This window comes from Triticum aestivum, chromosome 2A (genome assembly GCF_018294505.1).
Source record: "Triticum aestivum cultivar Chinese Spring chromosome 2A, IWGSC CS RefSeq v2.1, whole genome shotgun sequence".
Lineage (NCBI taxonomy): Eukaryota > Viridiplantae > Streptophyta > Magnoliopsida > Poales > Poaceae > Triticum > Triticum aestivum.
In genome coordinates, this window is record NC_057797.1 from 776684814 (window position 1) to 776707853 (window position 23040).

The window sequence follows — 23040 nt, forward strand, 5'->3', positions numbered from 1 at the left end:
AATTAGTTTTGCTACTATTTAAATCATTATGGTGTAGTTAAGCATTTCATAAAAGTTTGGTTTCACCACCTCACTTACCTATGATTTATTCGACACATTTAGAACATTTTAGTTTTATTTTTGGAAAACTTTTGTTGTTTGCCTATATTTTAAATTTGAATTTGAATCGGTTTCGAACTAACTCGAGATTAGCAACTACAAACGAGGTGACGTGGCATCATTAGTAGGGGATTACTGTAGCTTGATTATCCGGGCGTCACAATCGAGCCATAGTATCGGTTGTTGTATGTTGTTACATGTGTCCAATATATGTAACTTCTCTTTTAGTGATTGGATGGAGAGGATGGGAGGCTCCATGTCAAGTTATTCCATTTGTTGGTCCTTGGTGGTAGCAAAAAAGAAAGCACTGATGTGTAGCGTTGCACAGGGAGGATCATCACCGCCACGACTCCATCTACACATACACTCAAGGAGGTGACACACTTGCTCTTCAAGATCCAGCGTCCAATGGGATTTTGTGAGCGGGAACAACGGTGGAAGCCTCACGGCATCAGATGTGAAAGGGGTGTGGAAGCAAGATGATGGCGATGTATGGAGCATCCTATTGTTGTGGAAGAAATAGGTCGTCGACCAAATAAGCGACATGGTGGCCAGTCAAGAGAGGGCACGGGATGCGAATGAAACATCCGGCTGAGTGGTAAAAGATGTGTCTCTTGATATCGCCGGGGTGAAGGTCGTTGCCCTCGGGCAGCATCATCTACTGTCATGGGTGAAAGCGTGAGCCGATGATGCCACAGGCGCGTGGGTAGCCTGAGATCATTTTTGTCCTCCTCCTTGAGATCATTTTTTTTAGTGAAGACAACGAATTAAATAAAAGAAGAAATGATGGGAGCTTGAGTTGGGCCTGATCTACAGCATCCACTCCCTAATGGGCCTACCATCTGGCCCGTCCAACATTCTCTCTGAGTCGTGCGTGCTCTCTGTGATTAGGACAAAAAAAAAATAGAGGTGCGTGGGTAGGAGAAAAAAGAAAGAGCGGCCGCCGGCGAGAGAGGCGGAGGGGGGAAGAAAGGTGCGGCCTTTCTTGCCTAAAATTCCAGCGGCGGAGGCGAATCCAAGGAGGAGGAGGAGGGAGCCGCCCCTGCCCAGCTAAATCCTCGTCGTTCGCCTCCCCGATCGCCATTTCCCCCCTTCCGCGCGAGAGATTCGTCCTCCGATGCAGGCCGCCGCCTCGTGGAGCAAGGGCCTCCCCGGCCTGCGGAGCCACCTCTGCGCCGCGGCGTCGTTCCACTCCACGCCCCCCTCCCCCGCCAAGTGGAAGGGCAAGTTCGATTGCAAGGTCCGGCCGCCTCCTTCAATCCCCCTCTTTTCCCATTTCCAGCGAATCCTTCCACGACCTAGTAGGTAGCTAGCTACTGTGGATGCTTGTGGTTAATAATCAGTGGATGGAAAATAGATCGATCAAACTTGGCAACAGTTTGGTGATCACTCACTGTTATCTTTCGTGTCCATACAAACTGGTCAATTGGAAGCTGTAGTAGATGCACATTTCAGTAGATAGATGGTGCTGGTAGATGCTGATTTCTTCCGCAACAAATAGTTTTGAGTTCTGAGGCTAAGCATCCGGACACGATTCTAGGTGGACGGACACTTGAATGCCAAAGTCTGAATCATGGACCACAAACTTCTTGATTGGTTTCGGCCGATGGTTTCCAGTAGGATAAGCATGAACGACGAAGCTCCATGTGCACATCTGGGGTGTCCTCAACCAATTAACCTGCTGTGCTGTGATTTCAGTTCCTATTTCAACTAGTTCTAGCCTGTAAAGGACCCTGATACATGCACATTTGGCAATTAATTTGTTCTTGGTCTCGGTAGGGTTATCCATATGCTTTACAAGTTACAACATCACCCCTGTTCATGTTCTTCTCATATATGTGCAGCATGAACATGGAGAACGGAAGCTATCCAAGGTATGCCTCGACACATCTCTCAGCTGTAATCCGTACTGGCTGGGAACATGAGCACCATTAATGTCAAACATACTTGAAGCACAGTAGCTCAAAGCAGCAGTTTAACTTCATGTCTGATGCAACTTGCAAGATACGTCAGTAACTATGGTCGGTATAGTATTAGTAGGGACTGCAAGTTAATTATACTAAGATAGTAAAGTGCATTTTGCTTGATATTTTCCTCAGGGTGCTTGCATTCTCATACAGTTGCATAGAGCTCTTGGTAATGGTTTTCTAGAAACTTGGTAGCACATAAGGTTTTATTTATAGCTAGATACCAGAATTTGATCTCTCAGAATGTAATTGAGCACCTCTAGCTGTGTTATGCATTTGTTTCACTGCCATGTTTTTAGTAGCCAAAGCAAACTCAATGAGTCAATTCATCACGCAGAAAGAAAACAGTTATAGGTTTGTACTTGATGCTTTATTTAGTAGCTGCCTTACCTTGATTAGGTAGCATCGACAATGGTGATTTTGAGATAGTTCTAATGGGTAATAACTCTTCAACAGAAATATGAGCGATACGTTGTTCGTCAAAAACGAGCAGAAGGAAAGAAGGCCCTGAAAAATTACCTTCTGTATGGAAAGTCAACACCTCATATACAGGTGAAATTTCTATTTGAGTTGTCATATGGACTTTCTTATCCTTCCTTCATTGGGATAATTAAGGCAAAAGTTTATTTCTGCAAGCATAAGAGTTGGCAGAAAAGAGAAAACATCCACCATCCATTTATTATTGCTTGTGTACCTGAAGTCTACAGTGCACTTGTATTCCTCTAGGATGGAAGTATGGGCAGCTTTGCTAATTCGCATGATATTCCACGATTCAAAACGTTCAGAAAAAAACAGGATCACAGTTCAACAAAACCTCGACAAGGAGTACACCATCAAAGAAAGGGTATGGTTCTATCTTAGCACAGTAGGTCCATGTTTTGCTCTGCTGCCTTGGGAATATCCATGTAGTTATCTAGCGTTTCATGGTTGTTATTGCCGTTTCTGCATATCTTACATAGTTACATCTGAGGATATGATTTATTTACACGGAGAAGTTCCAAGGGCAAACAAAACTTCTACAGCCTACAACTCAACTATATGAATTCTGATCCTTTGTGATGACAGTGTTTTGTGCTGCTTAATGATAGTTTTGTTGAACTTTCATGGATTATATATAGCATGGATCTGTGATGCTGGCCATCCAGATCACTTCATTGAAGTAGCTATCACATCGTAATACTATGAAAGTTTGACGAGGATGTTCTTTTTTGTAGACAAAAAGGACAAGGCGAAGTTCTACAACTTTTTCTACGAAACCCGTTATGTGAATCCTGAAAATATTTTTGAGACCATCTTTGGTGAGCATCACCAGAGTTTTACCTGGTCCCATGCTTCATGGGAGGGTTTTCACTTCAGAGCTTCAGCGTTTGGATTCAGACGGGCTGGTGAATCACGAAGACAAAGAGTTGAAAGCGAGAGCGAAGATGAAAGTGACGACGACGACGACGCCTGTGACACAGCCGGCGTTGGCTCACATGCGCACAGGCTCACCCTTGGATTGCCACCTCGTGGTCCACTAACCCTAGATGATGTCAAAACAGCGTGAGATTCCGTTTCGTCCTGCCTCCTCAAATTGTTGCTTGTCTCTGCCACCGTTGCAAAATGTTGTTTACCACTCACTCCGCTGGTGTTTACCCGATTTACTCCGTGCAGCTTCCGCGCGTCTGCTCTCAGGTGGCACCCTGACAAGCACCCAGGCTCTTCACAGGTAACCGACCCGACCGACTCTGAGGTGGTTTCGAAGTTGAACCAACAACAGATGCAACACTAGTTCAGTGTTGGTCACATGTCAACTTGCGAAAACACATATGCTAACAGAGGACATGTCCATTCCCTACATTTGTGTTGTGCACAGGCCGTAGCCGAGGAGAAGTTCAAGCTGTGCGTCAATGCGTACAACTCGCTCTGCACCGTCCTGAAGGCCGCGTGATAAGCCTCTTCCTTCCTCCACGCGTGGTGTTCTGAAGCTTGAGAACGCTATCAGCTGACCTCACTCGAGCGCGTGAATTTGGCAAGAAAATCGTTCCATCTCTTGCGGGGAGTTGGGGCTCCTGAACTGGAGCTAGAGCTCTCTTTCCCGCATCTGTTGTTTGTTCCTTTCTTGAGTATTCGTTTTCTTCAACTAGATATTTGAGCCAACAGAGCCAAGCTCCCAACATGATGGAAGGAGATTATGTTGTAACATGTAGCAGCACAATCATATTTACTACCATTGCAAGCTGTAACAACAAATGATGGCTATTTCATTTCATCTCTTGATTTTGAAAGGGGAAACAAAATAAACTTGTCTGAATGCAACAAGCAGCGAGATGAAAGCTCCCCTGTTAGTATTTTCCAGTGTTGCTCTCAGATGAGATGTGATTCTTATCTTAGCGTAGTGCACATTTTAGATAGAGGAAGATCTCAGATAGTACAACAATTATAGATGTGTGATGCGATGTGATTGACACGGACAGTTGCGTTATGATGAATTGATGATTAGGCCGGCCAGAGTGAAAGCAAAGCAAAGCAGAGTTGGTCAGAATCATGGCCAACGAAGATCCTTGACATTAATGAATGTTGGTAGGCAGGCAAACAGATGTCACTCACTCTTGGTGCTGCTGTCTGTAGGACATTGTTTCTGGGTGCTGCTTGCTTGCTAATGGTGGAACACAGCACAGCACAATCGATTCGATTCTACTAGTAATCCTGATGAACAGAAGAAGCAGAGAGGAGGAGGAGGAGGAGGAGGAGAAGGTAATGGTGGTAGCTAGGCTAGGGGTAGGGCTAGAAGCAGAGGACTGCGACGGCGGCGGCGACGGAGAAGGCGAAGGTGGCGATGAGGAAGGCGAAGTGGATGGCCCAGCTGCGCTTGAACTTGGCGAGGTAGGTGTCGTGCGGCTCCTGGTAGGGCACCTCCACGTCGGCGGCCGCCACCACCTCCCCCGCCGACTTGAGCATCCGCAGCCGGTCCGCCGCCAGCGCCAGCGTCAGCTTGTGGCACCGCCGCTGGTACCTATATATTGCAATTGGACCATCCATCCATTGTTACTCAACCAGATCGAATCGGAAATCGGAATCGATTGTAGTTGCAGCACAAGAAAGAAAGAAAGAAAGAAAGAGGCAAGGACCTGAAGCCGTTGAGGCATCGGAGGTGGTGCGCGACGGCGGCGTAGAAGGCGAGGTGGGCGAGGGAGAGGAGGCCCGCGGGGGCCCAGAGGTGGCGGCACTGGAGGCGGCCCCCGCCGGAGACGGCGGAGAGGACGAGCGCGAGGAAGAGGAAGAAGGCGAGGAAGAGGCGCCAGAGCTCCTGCTTCTGCGCGTCGGCGCTGCGCTTCTTCTCCACCGTCTTGTCGAAGTGCAGCTGCACCACCGCCCCCAGCGCCTGCGCCGCCGCCTCCCGCGCCACCACGTCCACGCCCCCTCCCGCGTAGGAGGAAGCCGCCTCCCCCTCCCGCGGCATCGTCACCAGCCGGTGGTGCTGCCCGTGCCGATCCATCGTCAGTCAGTCAGTTGACTCGGAGGGATTGGAGGTCGGGAGGGAGGAGTATTTTACTCGCTCGCGGCCGGAGCTCGGGTACTGAGACTGGGACTGAGATTGGGAGCTGGGCAGTGGAGTGGAGTGGTGAAGTGTGAAGGTGGGGAGTGAGCAGTGGCGCTTTTGCTTGCTTGTCCATGGGCAGAGGTAAAGCTGATGCTTTTATTTTATTTACGCCATGGCCATGGCCATGGGTGGATCATTGGATGCTTCTTGCACTGGACTGGAGCGTGACCAATCATAATGCACCGTGGCGAGTTACTGGTAAACATTTCACTAGCTGTCAAGTAATTAGAATATTACAGTAGATGGAGGAGATTAAAGGAGACGGAGAAGAGAAGATTCACAGAAGGGCAGCGTCAGCGTAGCAGGGATGGGATGGGCATGGCACGTGGTGAACCATCTCTCTCTCTCTCTCTCTCTCCCTCTCTCCTCGGTGACTGTGAGCACTGAGAATGCATCCATCCATGTGTACAGTGGACGACGCTTGCTGCTCCGTTAAGAGCAGCTAACTGAATAATGCAGGATGCAATTCATCTGAGTGTAAACGTCCGTTGCAGATAAACTACCAACTGAAATGGAAAACGCCGGGTGGAGCTAAACGGCTCAAATGTAGTAGGGCATCTCCAGCTGCGCCTCCAGGAAGGTCTTCCCAGGCGTTTTTTTTTTGCGTCGGCGCCAAAAAAAGGCCCAGTCGCGCCACAGGAGCTCGATTTTCGCCGGCCTGGGCCGAAAACAGCTCCGGCGGACCCAGACCGAACCCGGCGCGCTGGGGGGGGGGGGGCGCCCGGGGGCGCCGGGGCGAGCTGTTTTGGCGCGAAAAAGCCGCGGACCAGCCGCGTTAGCGACACGGCGCCTCGTCTTCCTCCAACGGCCTCGGTTCCCGCGAGGAATCAATGCCAAGGCTGCCGCCGGTCAGCCTTGCCATTGATTCACGGGCGGCGCGTCACGGCACGGCGCACCGACGCCTCCCCTCCCTCGCACGCGTACACACGGGTGCGGCGCGGCTATATAGCCGGTGGCCTGCACTCGCCTGTGCCCACACCAGCCCCGTCCCTCGCCGCCGCCCAGCCCCTCCCTCTCCCTACCTCTCCCGAGCGCCGCCGCCCAGCCCCTCCCTCTATCTCTCTACCTCTCCCGAGCCCGTAGCCATGGCGGAACGCTTCCCCTGAGACGAGGCGGCGGCCAACGGCTTCGGCCGCCGTTCGCTCCGCGAACAGGAGTCCCGGCTCCTATTCCAGGCGAACATCCGGGCGCCGCCGAACATGCGCGCCGGGCCGACGGGGTGGAGACTCAGCGCCGGGGGAGTGCCCATTCCCCCGTTGCCCGCCGCCGTGGCGAAGCCGAAGTACTTCGCCGAGGAAGTCGAGGTCGTGCGCGCCTCTCTCACCGACGCCCAATTCTCCCTCCCCCAGTACGCCGCCGACAACCACGCGGCTTGGGCGGCATATTTCGAGCGCCGCCAGCAGCAGCGCTCGGCGTCCACCAACGGCGTGCCGGTGGTCGGCGGCCGGCAGAACAGCGAGGGGCGCCACCTGTGGTGGGGCGTCCCCGGCCGCACACTCGAGGTCGTGCTGACGTACCTCGAGGGCGGCAACGACCCGCCGTTGGCGTACCCGGCGAGGGCGGCCGCCCCAGTGTAGCACCGACGCGCCGGGCCATGGGCGCCAAGGAGGTTCGGGTCCTCCTCCTCTTCTTCCTCCTCCCGATCTTCATCGCACTCCTCCGGCACTCCGGCCTAGCTCGGCGTCAAGGCCGAGCCCGCGGCGGAGACGCCGCTCGGCCGGCGCACCCGCAGCGCCGGCATCGTCATCAACGAGGGCGGCCGGCGCGCCTACTCGTCGGCTCCTCCTCCGCGCTTCGTCAAGCCAAAGACGGAGTCGGGGCTCGCGCCGGTGAAGACGGAGCCGGGGCTCGCGCCGGTGACGTCGGAGCTCGACGACGACGACGCGGCCCTGGAATGGGCGCGCAGGGACTCCATAGCGATGGAGAAGGAGCGCCTGGAGAAGGCGAAGGAGCGCCAGTGCGCCGCCCTGCTTCGCTTCGCGGAGCGTCGACGCGGCCGCGACGAAGGCGGAGTCGTCATCATCTACGACAGCGACGACGACGATGATGCGCCGCCACCAGTCCGCCATGGCGACGCCGGGCAGGGGTCCAGCAGGGGCGCCCGCGTCAAGGAGGAGAAGGCCGACGACGACGATGGCGGCGACGGCGGCGACTTCAGCCAGTTTTTCCTCTTGATTAGTTTATGTATATGTGTTATGTAATGAAAATCCGCGAACTTCGCCGAAATGTGCCGAAATTTATCGTGTTTGGCCAAAATTTATCGTGTTTGGCCGAAATTTATCGTGTTTAAGCCGAACTTCGCCGAACTTCTTTTATTTTAAAACGTGCCTGGGGGCGGCCCTGGGGCTGACGGCTGGGGACCAACTCGCCCCCAGGCCCAATTTTTGCGCCGGCTCACCCCCAGGCGGCGATTTTAGGCGCCCCCTCGGGGGGCCAACGGCTGGAGATGCCCTTAGGGCATCTCCAAGGGCGACCTAAATCGGACACACTAAAAGCATCTCCAACAGCCGCGCCAAACTAGCGCCGCACCGCAAAATTACCCGTTTTAGCGCGCGCTCAACCGGTATAGTTGCTCCGACGGGCGCGCAAAAACAGTGTGCGCGGCATATGTAGTTCAGCGCGCGGGCCGAAACTCAGTCGTCCGCCGCTTATTTGCTGCGCCCGCTCCCGCGCATTGGACTCTCGCGCGCTCGCTCGCAACTCCCACCCCCATCCAGCCGCGCCGCCGCCGCCGGCCGCGCCACCCGGCGACCGTTCCGCGCTTCGCCGGCCTATCCCCGCACCACGGCGGCTTCTCCCCCCCCCCCCCGTAGTCCCGCCGCCCCTCGCGCGCGTCCGTCCTCCGACGAATAGCGCCCGAGCGCTCGCTGTCGCTCGGTGCCCGCAAGGTGTTCGACAAAACGCCTAGAAGGTATGTATTGCTCAAACTTCATGAATTTGGTGCATGTTGATTGTAGTTTTTATAGCATAGTATTGAACATTGTAGATGAGTTCGTCGTATGATTCTTCTGAAGAAGAATTTGATATGGAAGAGGAGGAGGATCTTGCAATGATCCTAGCTATGCATATCAATAAAAAACCGAAGCACGGTGGTTCGGTTATGGGTCGGCAGAAAATTTGGAGAGATAGGATCGATGCCCATAACAGATTGATTAGGCACTATTTCGTGGAGAATCCCACATACCCGGAGTCGTATTTTCGTCGCCGGTTTAGGATGAGCACCGACTTGTTCAGGCACATTGCAGAGAAACTAGCGAGCCATGACCGGTTTTCTTAGCAAAGGAGGAATGCCGTCGGAGAGCTCGGGCATAGCACCTTTCAGAAGGTGACAGCCGCTTTACGTATGTTGGCATACGGTATCCCGGCTGATCTAGTTGATGATCACTTGGCTATGGGTGAGAGCCAAGCCATCATGTGTGTCAAGCGCTTCGCAATCGGAATTGTGCAAGTGTTTGGCGAGGAGTATTTGAGATCTCCCAATGCTGAAGACGCCGCAAGGCTATTGGCGATGAACAAAGCTCGCGGCTTTCCTGGCATGCTTGGCTCAATAGATTGCATGCATTGGAGTTGGAAGAATTATCCAAAGGCATGGCATGGGCAATTCCATGACCAAAAAAAAGGGTTCCACTATAATCCTTGAAGCAGTGGCCGATCAAGAGACTTGGATTTGGCATGCATTCTTTGGAATGCCTGGATCTTTGAATGACATCAATGTTGTCAACCGGTCACCACTGATGAATAAGATTAAAAATGGTGAGGTGCCACCGGTGCAGTTTGTAGCAAATGGCCGTACATACAACTATGGCTATTATCTAGCGGATGGCATCTATCCAAAGTGGCAAACATTCGTGAAGCCGTTAAAAAAGCCGGAAAGTAAGAAAAATCTTGATTTCCACAATGCTCAGGTGGCGGCTAGAAAAGATGTGGAGAGAGCTTTTGGGATTTTGCAAACCCAATTTGCTGTTGTGAGAGAACCAGCTAGATTTTGGGATCAAAAAATGCTTTGGTACATCATGCACGCTTGTGTGATCATGCACAACATGATCATCGAGAATGAGCGTGGCCAAAATTTAGACTACTCATAGTATGAGCTTTTGGGACATCCCGTGCGAGTGCGACGGAGGGCTAAAAGGGTGGCCCGTTTTGTTGCCTCCTATCATATCATTCGGCGTCCCGCGGCGCACAATGATCTTCAGAAGGATCTCATTGAGGAGTGGTGGGCATGGCATAGACGACAAAGAGCATTGTATTGTTCATTAACTATTTGTTGTGTTTATTGCACTATTTGTTGTACTAAACGATAAATTATTTGTTTGGATTGTAATAACGAAATTGAACTATTTATCGTTGATTTATTTTTGTTTAGTTTGATCATTTTTCCTTCTATTTGAGATGTATATGTCCGCGCGCGCTGCATTTTTTGCGTGCTGCTGGAGCGGCGCGCGCGCTGCATTTTAGCGCCGCTGTTGGAGCCAGCGCTGGCGGCCGCGCAAAACCAGGCGAACGGCGCGCAGCAAACTAGTTTTTAGCGTGCGGCATGAAGCGCGGCTGTTAGAGATGCTCTAAACGTCTACAAATACGGGAGACAACCACCCAACCACAAGTATCAAACATCCGCCCACATTTCGAGCGGAAATAGGATGAAAATAAAAACGAATTTCATGCAAACCGGACAAAATTGAAGCATGACTGTTTTTTTTACATTCGAACTGGACGACATTTGACAAGTTCAATTGAATTTTGAAAAAAATAACTACACGAGATACCGGACGGTGACCTCGTACGCATGGCCTCTCTGGTCGGCCGGCGGCACCTCCATCATTGTCTGCTCAATCGCCGTCACCATCGTAGTCTGAGTCGTCATGGTCCTTCTAGCGGCAGTAGGGCGCATAGGGGCCGCGACACCCTTGATTGGCTGTCGACTGGTGCTCACAACACATCCTCTACTTGCCCTTGTCGGCGACAAGGGCAACAGCGCACAGGGACTCCGCCACCCCAATCTTGACGAGTTGGTCGCTAAGGCCGTGCAGGTGCCACACAGACGTCTTCGCAATGGTCCTGGACTAGTCCCCGACCTAGGCCAATGCAAGGTCAAGGTCCACAAAACTCAGTCCATGTGCGACGTCCGGCGTCGCGAACGTGGCCCGGCGGTGTGCGTTGGGTCGCCATGACGCCTTATTGGCCGATGTCATGGAGCTACGCGAGGACGTGTTGTTGCCGTCACTACCGAGCTAATGCAAGAGGCGCCTGTGCGCGTCCACGAGTGTCGAGGAGGGCCAACAATTGGGCGCCACTGGCTTTCGGTCGAACGACGAGGTGGTGATGGCATCGCTCTCTCCTTTTCGTGCCAGACACGTCTTGGCGGTGATGTGGGACGGTTGAAGCGGTCAAACGTGCTACGTGGCGGCGAGAGCGGCTCCTCCTTCACCTCCTCCTTTACCCGGCGCCTGATACGTCTCCATCGTATCTATAATTTTTGATTGTTCCATGCCAATATTCTACAACTTTCATATACTTTTGGCAACTGTTTATACTATTTTTGGGACTAACATATTGATCCAGTGCCCAGTGCCAGTTCCTGTTTGTTGCATATTTTTTGTTTCGCAGAATATCCATCTCAAACGGAGTCCAAACGGAATAAAAACGGATGGAGATTTTTTTGGAATATATGTGATTTTTGGGAAGTGAAATCAACGCGAGACGATGCTCGAGGGGCCCACGAGGTAGGGGGCGCGCCCCTGACCCTCGTGGCCACCCTGTAATGCGGTTGATGCCATTCTTTCGCCGCAAGAAAGCTAATATCCGGATAGAGATCGTGTTCAAATTTCAGCCCAATCGGAGTTACGGATCTCCTAGAATATATAAGAAACGATGAAAGGGTAGAATCTGAGAACGCAGAAACAGAGAGAGACAGAGAGACAGATCCGATCTCGGAGGGGCTCTTGCCCCTCCCTTGCCATGGAGGCCATGGACCAGAGGGGAAACCCTTCTCCCATCTAGGGATGAGGTCAAGGAAGAAGAAGAAGGAGGGGGACTCTCCCCCCCCCCTCGCTTCCGGTGGCACCGGAGTGCCACCGGGGGCCATCATCATCACCGCGATCTACACCAACACCTCCGCCGTCTTCACCAACATCTCCATCACCTTCCCCCCTCTATCTACAGCGGTCCACTCTCCTGCAACCCGCTGTACCCTCTACTTGAACATGGTGCTTTATGCTTCATATTATTATCCAATGATGTGTTGCCATCCTATGATGTCTGAGTAGATTTTCATTGTCCTATCGGTGGTTGATGAATTGCTATGATTGATTTAATTTTCTTGTGGTTATGTTGCTGTCCTTTGGTGCCCATCATATGATTGCGCGCGTGGATCACACCCTAGGGTTAGTTGTATGTTGATAGGACTATGTATTGGAGGACAAGAGTGACAGAAGCTTCAACCTAGCATAGAAATTGATGCATACGAGATTGAAGGGGGACCAATATATCTTAATGCTATGGTTGGGTTTTACCTTAATGAACGTTAGTAGTTGCGGATTCTTGCTAATAGTTCCAATCATAAGTGTATAGAATTCCAAGTCAGGGATGACATGCTAGCAATGACCTCTCCCACATAATACTTGCTATCGGTCTAGTAAAGTAGTCAATTGCTTAGCGACAATTTCGCAACTCCTACCATCACTTTTCCACACTCGCTATATTTACTTTATTATGTCTTTACTCAAACAGCCCCTACCTTTTTATTTACATAATCTTTATTATCTTGCAAACCTATCCAACAACACCTACAAAGTATTTCTAGTTTCATACTTGTTCTAGGTAAAGCGAACGTCAAGCGTGCGTAGAGTTGTATCGGTGGTCGATAGAACTTGAGGGAATATTTGTTCTACCTTTAGCTCCTCGTTGGGTTCGACACTCTTACTTATCGAAAACTGTTGCGATCCCCTATACTTGTGGGTTATCAACGCCCGATTTAGACGTTGTGATTACGCGTGAGGGATGACACCTCCTCCTTGACATATTGTCTGATTTGGACGGGGAGGGGTGGTTGTTGTTGATGCTACATGTCGTCCAAGGAGAGCACAACCTACTCCTTCGTTATGGCAAGATAGAGGGCGAGGTTGTCGGAGACCATGTGTGGCAGCACCATCATTCGGAGGGGGATCCACCGGGCGGCATCGAGAACTATCCGCTGGTGCTGGACTTGCCCATCGCGCGTTAGAGGAATGGAGAAGAGAGGAGAGGAGATGAGAGTTGGCCGTGTGTGTGGAAAGGAAAGCAGATGGGTTTCAACAGCGCCTCTGCCTACTTAAATAGCCGGTGCAGGCGAACGGACGCCGCTTCAATGCAACGCAATGGTCGAAGTAGGCTTCTCAGTCGCCACATGTCTGCATTGTGGTGGCGCCGCCCTTCCATCCGGTCACATCAATCTTACAGCAGCGGCTAGTCATGTCCGCTCTAGAGCGACATGAATGCACATAGACCTTTAGCGAGCGGGACACGTGACGATGACTTTCTCTGGTACCGCGGAGTCAGACACGTACACGGCAGATATCCGGATATCCACAAACCTCTCCCCGGTTATTTTCCAGTATGGAGGAATCCAAACGAGCAAACGCGCGCCTGCTCGAACGTTTGTCGCACGGTGTTAGATGGTGAAAACTGTATGGGGTCTAACGAATTTGGGTACACCGTTGGATATGCCCTTACTACTCCATCGTTCTTGCCACATACCAACTTTTCTATCCCAAAAGGGCGACAATTACAAAAGTATAGAGGGCGAGAAGTACTCTTTTTTTTTGCGGAGGGCAAGGAGTACTTTTTATAAAGGTTAGATCTTGTTTAAATTTCCAAAGTACCTAAAAAGATCTCACATGCACATATGATGCGATACAACTTGCATCCCTAGATTTAAGGCCTCATTCGGTTTGGAGGATTTCTATAGGAAAAACATAGGAACAAGGATTTCATAGAATTTTTTTAATAGATGCATTCAGTTTGTAGGAAATACGTACGGGAATTTCATAGGAATACTATTTATTTTCTGTGTTTTTGCATGAATCTAGACATCTACTCAAAGCTCATTTTATGCGTAGTAACGAGGCAAGACAATTTCTTAGGATGGCAAGTGTCATCCTATCAAATTCCTATACTACTCATAATTTCCACGTTTTGATTTCCTCCAAACCGAATGAGGCCTAAGTGGAAAATTTAATAAACGCGTGGATCTATAAGCAAGGATAATCTACAACTGGACCCCTTAGAGCAAGTATAATAAGGTACAGTCAGCAGGCTGTAAGGATTAAAATATTATATATTTGCTGAGTTGGATGTGAGAGAAGAGGAGAGAGAAGGGAAGCGGGCTGTAGATTAACAGCTGGCTGCAGCACGTGCTCCAAGAAACAATGTGAGGCCTCATTCGGTTTGGAGGATTTTCGTAGGAAAAACATAGGAATAAGGATTCCAGAGGAAAATTTCCTATGTATGCATTTGGTTTGTAGGAAATGCATGCAGGAATTTCGTAGGAATACTACTCATTTCCCGTGTTTTTGGAGGAAACTACACATCCACTCAAAGCTTATTTTACGCGTAGGAACGAGGCAAGTCAATTCCTTAGGATGGCAAATGCCATCCTATCATATTCCTATACTACTCCTAATTCCTACGTTTTGATTTCCTCCAAACCGAATGAGCCCTGAGAGTGTAAAGTGGACCATCTATTAATGAAGTAGTACTACTTAGTAACTTATTACTATACATATTGGCTACTAGGTTGGCTATAAATGATGCGGTAACCTTATATAGCCGATTGTGAACTACTATTAACCATGTTTTTATATTAACATTATACGTTCAGGCCCGCGCAAAAAAAGAAAAACATTATACGTTCAGGTGCCACACGGACGTCTTCGCCGTGGTCCTGGACTGGTCTTCGACATAGGCCAACGCAAGGTAGGGGTCAAAGACTCAGTCCGGCGTTACGTCGGACATCGCGAACGCGGCCCTGCGGTGTGCGTTGCACCACCATGCCGCCTTATCGGCCGATGTCATAGAGTTGCGCGACAACATGTTGTCGCCGTTGTCGTCGAGGTAATGCAGGAGTCGCCTGCGGGCTAGTACGATTTTAAGTGGAACAAAATCAGGCAAAAATCAGCCACACCCTGAATACCAGCAGGCCCATGCATGGGATAATGCCAGCTAGAGTTCAAATTCTCGATATATGTTTTTTTTTAACTTTCGATCTATTAATCTTTAATCATAACAGTACAACGAACACCAGAAAAAAAATTTACATCCAGATTCATAGACCATCTAGCGATGATTACAAGCACTGAAGCAAGTCGAAGGCGCGCCGTCGTCATCTCCCCTCCATCACTGGAGTCGGGCACAACTTGTTGTGGTAGACAGTCGAGAATTTATCGTGCTAAGACCCCATAGGACCAACGTGCCAGAACAACAACTGCCGCTGATGAAGAATAATGTAGATCGGAAGGATCCAACCCAAAGACACGTGAACGTAGACGAACAATGGCGAGATCCGAGCAAATCCACTAAAGATAGATCCGCCGGAGACACACCTCCACATGCCGATCAACGATGCTAGACACATCGTCGAAACGGGGGCTAGGCGGGGAGACCTTTATTCCATCTTCAGGGAGCCGCCGTCGTCTTGCCTTCCTGAGCAGGACACAAACCCTATCAAAATGAAAAAGAATGACTAAAATCGGAGCCCTTTCGTCAGCCCTTGCCAGGATCCACGATGCACCCATGGTCATAGGGCCACCAGAAATGAGGCGAACCCGCGGTGGCGCCGGCGAGAGGCGGGAACCCAGCTTTTTGGAGGAGGAGGAGGCGGCGTGAGACAGGCACTTGGTGTCGATAATTTTTTTTATGTTGGGCAATCGGGTTCTCCAGTAATTTACTTAAACTCAGTGGTTTCTCCTAATACATTACAAACAACGAAATGGTCTAAGTTGTAAATGGGGAGAATAAGTCGATGAGCACCTTTGAAATTCAGCATCGAGCAACTTTACTTGACGTGGCAGTCTTTATTTTGATGAAAGTCATATGTAATTATGTATCTTTATAACAAGATGCACACTATGCCAAAAAAAAAGATGCACAGAAACAAGAAATCAGCACATTTCTCCTTCTTCATCATAATGACCGAGACCCTAAGAAAAGTACAATTGTTCTCATCATGTCTATAACATCTCGAAAATAAAGTTTTGTCATGCTGATAAAGTAAAGTGTTTTTATTTGATCACACAGTAAGGAAAGTGGTATATGGGCACAGTGAATTTATAAATGTAATTTATCTCCGAACGTATACAGATTTAGGAGCAGAAAAAAATAAAGAGATTCTTTTAATGGAGAACATACATGAAGTAGAAAAAAATATAAATGCAAAAGAGTTGGTGATTTAGGAGAAAAAAAGGAAGAGATTTTATCTACTGTTTTTTCTACTACTCCTATAAAAGCACGAAAGGGCGGAGAACCAGATCATCCTATCCATCGAAACCTGCAATCTGATGGTCTACATCACTCCAGCATACTAAACGCGTTTTATACTTTAATTACCCACCATGCCATTGCCTTAATTATTTACCCACCATGCCATTGGATTAACATCGTCCCGAACACATCGCTGCCCTCTCGCTACCACGCCGTCGGGGCAGTTTGGCCACCGCCCCACACCTCGCCCCACCTCTTCCCTACAACCTCCGTGCCAGCCACGCCTCGACCGCCGCCGGACAACCTCCACCTGTGCCTGTCCACAAGCGCCGCTGGACAGCCGCTCCATCCACGCGCCACGCGCCGCCGCGCCGTCCGCACTCCCGCTGCCCGGACCATCGCGCCGTCCGGCGCTCGCACCGCCCACACGCCGGCCGGGCCGCCACGTCCACTCCAAGGATCAGTGTTGAGGACGCCGCCCGCGTCGCCATCTCCCCCTTTGAGGACTCCATCGACGACATCAACGGCAACCTGTTCGACGCCTACGTCAAGCGTAAGTAACCGTCGTCAGTCGATTCTTGAGCTGTTGATTGATTCTTGGTCTGTTCTTGCGTCTTCTTGATCTGTTCTTGCGTCTTCTTGAGCTGTTGATTGATTTGTTTTGGGCGTGCTACTTCATGGGCGCGCGCCGGCCGATGCGCAAGGGCGACCGCTTCATGGTGCACGGCCACATGCATGCCGTTAAGATCAAGGTCGCCGACACGGACCCCGACGAGTGCGTCATCGTGGCAGCGGGCATGCAGGTCTTTTGCGACGATGCCAACCCGGTCAAGCGGGAGGACGAGGAGAGGCTCGACGGCCCGGGCTACGACGACATTGGCGGCGTCCGCAAGCAGCTCGCGCAGATCCGGGAGCTGGTCGAGCTGCCGCTGCGCCACCCCAAGCTGTTCAAGACGCTGGGCGTGAAGCCACCCAAGGGGATCCTACTCTACGGCCCGCCCGGCACCGGCAAGACGCTGCTCGCGCGCGCCACCGCGGCCGAGTCGGGCGCCAACTTCGTCGTCGTCAACGGGCCGGAGATCATGTCCATGATGGCCGGCCAGAGCGAGGACAACCTGCGCAAGGTGTTCGCCCAGGCCGAGGCCCGGGCGCCGTCCATGATCTTCATGGACGAGATCGACGCCATCGCGCCCAACCGCGAGAAGACGCACGACGAGATGGAGCGCCGCGTCGTGTCCCAGCTGCTCATGCTCATGGACGGCCTCCGCCCGCGCGCGCAGATCATGGTCATCGGCGCCACCAACCGCCCCAACAGCCTCGACCTCGCGCTCCGGCGCTTCAGCCGCTTCGACAAGGAGATCGATATCGGCGTGCCCGACGAGGTCGACCGCATCCACTCCAAGGACATGCCCCTCTCGGACGACGTCGACCTGGAGCGCATCAGCAAGGACACACACTGCTTCGTCGGCGCCGACCTCGCCGTGCTCTGCTCCGAGGCGGCCTTCCAGTGCATCCGCCAGAAGATGGACGTGATCGACCTCGAGGCGGACACCATCAACGTGGAGGTGCTCAACTCCATGTCCGTGATCATGGACGACCTGGTGCACGCCAAGGAGGTGACCAAGCCGTCTGCGCTGCGGGAGACGGGTCTGGTGGAGGTCCCCAAGGTGTCGTGGGCAGCCTGGAGGATGTCAAGCGGGAGCTCCAGGAGACGGTGCAGTACCGTACCGAGTGGAGCACCCGGAGATGTTCGAGCTCTTCGGCATGGAGCCGTCGCGGGACGTGAGCTCCTCGACTGTGTGTGACGTCGCCGGGCTGAAGGAAATATGCCCTAGAGGCAATAATAAAGTTATTATTTATTTCCTTATTTCATGATAAATGTTTATTATTCATGCTAGAATTGTATTAACCAGAAACATAATACTGTGTGAATACATAGACAAACAGAGTGTCACTAGTATGCCTCTACTTGACTAGCTCGTTAATCAAAGATGGTTATGTTTCCTAACCATAGACAAAGAGTTGTTATTTGATTAACGGGATCACATCATTAGGAGAATGATGTGATTGACTTGACCCATTCCGTTAGCTTAGCACTCGATCGTTTAGTATGTTGCTATTGCTTTCTTCATGACTTATACATGTTCCTATGACTATGAGATTATGCAACTCCCGTTTACCGGAGGAACACTTTGTGTGCTACCAAACATCACAACGTAACTGGGTGATTATAAAGGAGCTCTACAGGTGTCTCCAAAGGTACATGTTGGGTTGGCGTATTTCGAGATTAGGATTTGTCACTCCGATTGTTGGAGAGGTATCTCTGGGCCCTCTCGGTAATGCACATCACATAAGCCTTGCAAGCATTGCAACTAATGAGTTAGTTGCGAGATGATGTGTTACGGAACAAGTAAAGAGACTTGCCGGTAACGAGATTGAACTAGGTATTGAGATACCGACGATCGAATCTCGGGCAAGTAACATACCAATGACAAAGGGAACAACATATGTTGTTATGCGGTCTGACCGATAAAGATCTTCGTAGAATATGTAGGAGCCAATATGAGCATCCAGGTTCCGCTATTGGTTATTGACCGGAGACGTGTCTCGGTCATGTCTACATTATTCTCGAACCCGTAGGGTCCGCATGCTTAAGGTTTCGATGACAGTTATATTACGAGTTTATGAGTTTTGATGTACCGAAGGAGTTCGGACCCCCGGATGAGATCGGGGACATGACGAGGAGTCTTGAAATGGTCGAGACGTAAAGATCGATATATTGGACGACTATATTCGGACATCGTAAAGGTTCCGAGTGGTTCGGGTATTTTTCGGAGTACCGGGGATTTACGGGAATACGGGAGAAGAAGTATATTGGCCTTATTTGGCTTTAGGGGAGAGGGAGAGGCAGGCCGCTCGCCCCCCAAGGCCTAGTCCGAATTGGACTAGGGGGAGGGGCTGCGCCCCCTCCTTCCTTCTCTTCCCTCTTCCCCTTCCTTGTCTCCCACTCCTACTACATGGAAGGACTCCTAGTTGGACTAGGAAAGGGGGAATCCTACTCCCGATGGGAGTAGGACTCCCCTAGGGCGCGCCATAGAGAGGGCCGGCCCTCCCCTCCTCCACTCCTTTATATACGGGGGCAGGGGGCACCCCATAGACACACAAGTTGATCCTCGTGATCGTTTTCTTAGCCGTGTGCGGTGCCCCCCTCCACCATACTCCTCGATAATATTGTAGCGGTGCTTAGGCGAAGCCCTGCGATAGTAGAACATCAAGATCGTCACCACGCCGTCGTGCTGACGGAACTCTTCCCCGACACTTTGCTGGATCGGAGTCCGGGGATCGTCATCAAGCTGAACATGTGCTAGAACTCGGAGATGCCGTAGTTTCGATGCTTGATCGGTCGGGCCGTGAAGACGTACGACTACATCAACCGCGTTGTCATAACGCTTCCGCTTCCGGTCTACAAGGGTACGTAGACAACACTCTCCCCTCTCGTTGCTATGCATCACCATGATCTTGCGTGTGCGTAGGAAATTTTGAAATTACTACGTTCCCCAACAGTGGCATCCGAGCCTAGGTTTTATGCATTGATGTAATATGCACGAGTAGAACACAAGTGAGTTATGGGCGATATAAGTCATACTGCTTACCAGCATGTCACACTTGGGATGAAGCGGCCCGGACCGACATTACGCGTACGCTTACGCGAGACTGGTTCTACCGACGTGCTTTGCACACTGGTGGCTGGCGGGTGTCAGTTTCTCCAACTTTAGTTGAACCGAGTGTGGCTATGCCCGGTCCTTGCGAAGGTTAAAACAGCACCAACTTGACAAACTATCATTGTGGTTTTGATGCGTAGGTAAGATTGGTTCTTGCTTAAGCCCGTAGCAGCCACGTAAAAATTTCAACAACAAAGTAGAGGACGTCTAACTTGTTTTTGCAGGGCATGTTGTGATGTGATATGGTCAAGACATGATGCTAAATTTTATTGTATGAGATGATCATGTTTTGTAACCGAGTTATCGGCAACTGGCAGGAGTCATATGGTTGTCGCTTTATTGTATGCAATACAATCGCGCTGTAATGCTTTACTTTATCACTAAGCGGTAGCGATAGTCGTGGAAGCATAAGATTGGCGAGACGACAACGATGCTACGATGGAGATCAAGGTGTCGCGCCGGTGACGATGGTAATCACGACGGTGCTTCGGAGATGGAGATCACAAGCACAAGATGATGATGGCCATATCATATCACTTATATTAATTGCATGTGATGTTTATCTTTTATGCATCTTATCTTGCTTTGATTGACGGTAGCATTATAAGATGATCTCTCACTAATTATCAAGAAGTGTTCTCCCTGAGTATGCACCGTTGCGAAAGTTCTTCGTGCTAAGACACCACGTGATGATCGGGTGTGATAGGCTCTACGTTCAAATACAACGGGTGCAAAACAGTTGCACACGCGGAATACTCAGGTTATACTTGACGAGCCAAGCATATACAGATATGGCCTCGAAACACGGAGACCGAAAGGTCGAGCGTGAATCATATAGTAGATATGATCAACATAGTGATGTTCACCATTGAAACTACTCCATCTCACGTGATGATCGGACATGGTTTAGTTGATTTGGATCACGTGATCACTTAGAAGATTAGAGGGATGTTTTTCTAAGTGGGAGTTCTTAAGTAATATGATTAATTGAACTTTAAATTTATCATGAACTTAGTCCTGGTAGTATTTTGCAAATTATGTTGTAGATCAATAGCTCGCGTTGTTGCTTCCCTGTGCTTATTTTGATATGTTCCAAGAGAAAATTGTGTTGAAAGATGTTAGTAGCAATGATGCGGATTGGATCCGTGATCTGAGCTTTATCCTCATTACTGCACAGAAGAATTATGTCCTTGATGCACCGCTAGGTGACAGACCTATTGCAGGAGCAGATGCAGACGTTATGCTACCGTTTGGTGCACCATGGCTAGCTCAATATGATGACTACTTGATAGTTTAGTGCACCATGCTTAATGGCTTAGAATCGGGACTTCAAAGACGTTTTGAACGTCATGGACCATATGAGATGTTCCAGGAGTTAAAGTTAATATTTCAAGCAAATACCCGAGTTGAGAGATATGAAGTCTCCAACAAGTTCTATAGCTAAAAGATGGAGGAGAATCGCTCAACTAGTGAGCATGTGCTCAGATTGTCTGGGTACTACAATCGCTTGAATCAAGTGGGAGTTAATCTTCCAGATAAGATAGTGATTGACAGAATTCTCTAGTCACCATCACCAAGTTAGTAGAACTTCGTGATGAACTATAGTATGCAAGGGATGACGAAAACGAATCCCGAGCTTTTCATGATGATGAAATCGATGAAGGTAGAAATCAAGAAAGAGCATCAAATGTTGATGGTTGACAAGATCACTAGTTTCAAGAAAAGGGCAAAGGGAAAAAGGGGAACTTCAAGAAAAACAGCAAGCAAGTTGCTGCTCATGTGAAGAAGCCCAAGTCTGGTCCTAAGCCTGAGACTGAGTGCTTCTACTACAAAGGGACTGGTCACTGGAAGCGAAACTACCCCAAGTGATTGGCAGCTAAGAAGGATGGCAAAGTGAACATAAGTATATTTGATATACATGTTATTGATGTGTACTTTACTAGTGTTTATAGCAACCCCTCAGTATTTGATGCTAGTTCAGTTGCTAAGAGTAGTAACTCGAAACAAGAATTGCAGAATAAACAGAGACTAGTTAAGGGTGAAGTGACGATATGTGTTGGAAGTAGTTCCAAGATTGATATGATCATCATCGCACACTCCCCTATACTTTCGGGATTAGTGTTGAACCTAAATAAGTGTTATTTGGTTTTTGCATTGAGCATGAATATGATTTGATCATGTTTATTGCAATACGGTTATTCATTAAAGTCAGAGAATAATTGTTGTTCTGTTTACATGAATAAAACCTTCGATGGTCATACACCCAATGAAACAAGTTCGTTGGATCTCGATCGTAGTGATACACATATTCATAATATTGAAACCAAAAGATGCAAAGTTAATAATGATAGTGCAACTTATTTGTGGCACTGCCGTTTAGGTCATATTGGTGTAAAGCGCATGAAGAAACTCCATGCTGATGGGCTTTTGGAATCACTTGATTATGAATCAATTGATGCTTGCGAATCATGCCTCATGGGCAAGATGACTAAGACTCTGTTCTTCGGAACAATGGAGCGAGCAACAGATTTGTTGTAAATCATACATACTGATGTATGTGGTCCGATGAATATTGAGGCTCGCGACAGGTATCATTATTTTCTGATCTTCACAGATGATTTGAGCAGATATGAGTATATCTACTTAATGAAACATAAGTCTAAAACGTTTGAAAAGTTCAAAGATTTCAGAGTGAAGTTGAAAATCATCGTAACAAGAAAATAAAATTCCTACGATCTGATCGTGGAGGAGAATATTTGAGTTACGAGTTTGGTGTACATTTGAAACAATGTGGAATAGTTTTGCAACTCACGCCACCTGGAACACCACAGCATAATGGTGTGTCCGATCGTCATAACCGTACTTTATTGGATATAGTGCAATCTATGATGTCTCTTACCGATCTACCACTATCGTTTTGGGGTTATGCATTAGAGACAGCTGCATTCACGTTAAAAGGGCACCATCTAAATCCGTTGAGACGACACAATCTGAATTATGGTTTGGCAAGAAACTAAAGTTGTCGTTTCTTAAAGTTTTGGGTTGTGATGCTTATGTGAAAAAGTTTCATCCTGATAAACTCAAACCCAAATAGGAGAAATATGTCTTCATAGGATACCCAAAGGAGACTGTTGGGTACACCTTCTATCACAGATCCGAAGGCAAGACATTCATTGCTAAGAATGGATCCTTTCTAGAGAAGGAGTTTCTCTCG

The 23040-nt window shown here is 49.4% G+C and overlaps 2 protein-coding genes across 3 annotated transcripts; one reads left to right on the forward strand and one right to left on the reverse strand.

Annotated features, from left to right (window-relative positions):
* Positions 1-1006: 1006 nt before the first annotated feature.
* On the forward strand, positions 1007-4359 carry LOC123191148 (uncharacterized). 2 transcript variants are annotated; one of them, XM_044603930.1, is made up of 7 exons: positions 1009-1339; positions 1944-1973; positions 2523-2618; positions 2793-2910; positions 3281-3608; positions 3720-3774; positions 3922-4359. In XM_044603930.1, exons 1-7 carry the CDS (start codon positions 1217-1219, stop codon positions 3994-3996), a joined length of 825 nt encoding a protein of 274 aa, XP_044459865.1. In that variant the 5' UTR covers positions 1009-1216; the 3' UTR covers positions 3997-4359. The 2 variants fall into 2 exon arrangements, with proteins under 2 accessions (XP_044459866.1, XP_044459865.1); XM_044603931.1 differs by lacking the exon at positions 1944-1973 and having other exon boundaries at positions 1007-1339.
* A 150-nt stretch (positions 4360-4509) lies between these two features.
* On the reverse strand, positions 4510-5721 carry LOC123191149 (uncharacterized). Its single transcript, XM_044603932.1, has 2 exons — positions 5177-5721; positions 4510-5061 (listed from the first exon to the last, which is right to left on the reverse strand). The coding sequence occupies exons 1-2, from the start codon at positions 5542-5544 to the stop codon at positions 4833-4835; spliced, it is 597 nt and encodes a 198-aa protein (XP_044459867.1). The 5' UTR covers positions 5545-5721; the 3' UTR covers positions 4510-4832.
* Between the last annotated feature and the right edge of the window lie 17319 nt (positions 5722-23040).

What these genes read in the sequence shown, in the direction of transcription:
- LOC123191148 (XM_044603930.1), top strand. Translation starts at nt 1,217, where the DNA reads ATGCAGGCCGCCGCCTCGTGGAGCAAGGGCCTCCCCGGCCTGCGGAGC. An exon ending in AGTCAACACCTCATATACAG is followed by an intron (nt 2,619 to 2,792) that starts GTGAAATTTCTA and finishes GTATTCCTCTAG; the next exon opens with GATGGAAGTATGGGCAGCTT. An exon ending in AGCACCCAGGCTCTTCACAG is followed by an intron (nt 3,775 to 3,921) that starts GTAACCGACCCG and finishes TGTTGTGCACAG; the next exon opens with GCCGTAGCCGAGGAGAAGTT.
- LOC123191149 (XM_044603932.1), bottom strand. Translation starts at nt 5,544, where the DNA reads ATGGATCGGCACGGGCAGCACCACCGGCTGGTGACGATGCCGCGGGAG. An exon ending in CGATGCCTCAACGGCTTCAG is followed by an intron (nt 5,062 to 5,176) that starts GTCCTTGCCTCT and finishes TGCAATATATAG; the next exon opens with GTACCAGCGGCGGTGCCACA.